A 1570-nucleotide genomic window follows, 5' to 3' on the forward strand; every position below is an offset into this window, starting at 1 on the left:
GACTAATACTCACATCACATGGCTATCGTTCACAGGTGACTGATACTCACATCACATGGCTATCGCTCACAGGTGACTAATACATCACATGGCTATCGTTCACAGGTGACTGATGCTCACATCACATGGCTATCGTTCACAGGTGACTGATGCTCACATCACATGGCTATCGGTCACACCTAATTAATACCTATTGTTAACAGGGGGTGGAGTGATACTGCCAATGGCAACGACAACAGAATGTCCTGTAACAGTGACAGACACACTGGAGAAAAGAAAACTGCACATATTTTTATAAATAGTTTCTATCTGTAGCAGAACGATGGGAAGAGTTTGTCATCATGTGTCAGGTGGATATTCTGTGGAAAAGTCATGAAACTCAAAATGCCATTGTTGTTCTTCTTTCGSCTGCTCRCTTCTGCAGKGACCTCTGCAGTGAGAAAACTTACATTAAAAATTTGGGGACTGTTTTATGTCAGCTGCTACCTGGACTCAAACCTGCAGCCTCAGAAATAMGAGACCACAGGACRGATCAGGCCTGTTCAGATGTGTAAAAATCCAACTTTCTGTGAAACTTTCTGTCAAGTTTCTGCCCTGAAGTGTTTRTGAACTATAGAGATCCAGATTTCTTTTACAAATGTTGCTTCATTTTGTGACGTACCACTTCCAGAAGTCGTACACTAAAGTCCTAATTGAGCCGCATGTTTTATATTATTTGTATGTTTTATTTCCAAGCTGCATGAGACAGAGGATGACAATATTAAATAAATTAAAGTCTATTATTTCATTCAGCTGCTCTGCATGTTGGGCTGGAGACTCACGCTCAGTCTGATGTGCTGCAGGTGTCCACAGCTCACGGACCCAATGCTTATGGGAACCGGTCTCTGGTGCAGATTGGAAGCATATCAGGCTACATCGACACACCTGATCCCCCGACCATCATCAGCTACCTGCCAGGTCTCCTGTACAGGTTCAGCTGCAGTTATCCTCTGGAATATTTGGTCAACAACACACAGCTGGCCTCGTAAGTGTCCACCGCTTCAGCTCTCACATTTGATTTTCATTTAATATGGAAAAAAACCCAGAAACCATCAAAACAATTGATGTTAATCTTTACTTTTAATATTTTAAACTCATCGGAATAAAAATGTTGTAGAAAATTAGCATTTGACAACAGAAAGGAAAAAACTACAGTAAATCAAATATCTAAAAGACTTTATTTAATTCTAAAACAAATTGCTAAATAAACAACAATGTTTATTGTTTGTTGTCTATGTATCTAATGTGTTATTTTCTTTATTTTTAAAGAAAGAGTTCAAACTTTGTTAATTCTCATAAGTGGAGAAATTAAGACTGCAAGTTATTATTCCTGCTTCACATCCGTGGTTCAGTCACTCTGAAGAAACAAATTAGGAGGATTTTTTTGTCGTTGTTGTTTTAACATTTCTGACCCTTTAAAGCCTAACCCTTTAAGACAGTATTTCCCAAAGTTGGGGTCGGGACCCAAAGTGGGGTCCCGAAACATCAAGGTGGGGTCCTGAAAAGATTTTCTGAATTAATTACATTTTTG

The 1570-nt window shown here is 39.1% G+C and overlaps 1 protein-coding gene across 1 annotated transcript in view; it reads left to right on the top strand.

Annotated features, from left to right (window-relative positions):
* Positions 1-341: 341 nt before the first annotated feature.
* Positions 342-1570, top strand: part of LOC106525934 (zona pellucida-like domain-containing protein 1) — a gene marked incomplete in the record, with an annotated part of 12248 nt that continues 11019 nt past the window's right edge. The window contains 2 exon segments of the mRNA XM_014020334.1: positions 342-435; positions 793-1024. Coding sequence (XP_013875788.1) covers positions 342-435; positions 793-1024 — 326 coding nt within the window.

The sequence above is a fragment of the Austrofundulus limnaeus genome, unplaced genomic scaffold (genome assembly GCF_001266775.1).
Source record: "Austrofundulus limnaeus strain Quisiro unplaced genomic scaffold, Austrofundulus_limnaeus-1.0 Scaffold249, whole genome shotgun sequence".
Lineage (NCBI taxonomy): Eukaryota > Metazoa > Chordata > Actinopteri > Cyprinodontiformes > Rivulidae > Austrofundulus > Austrofundulus limnaeus.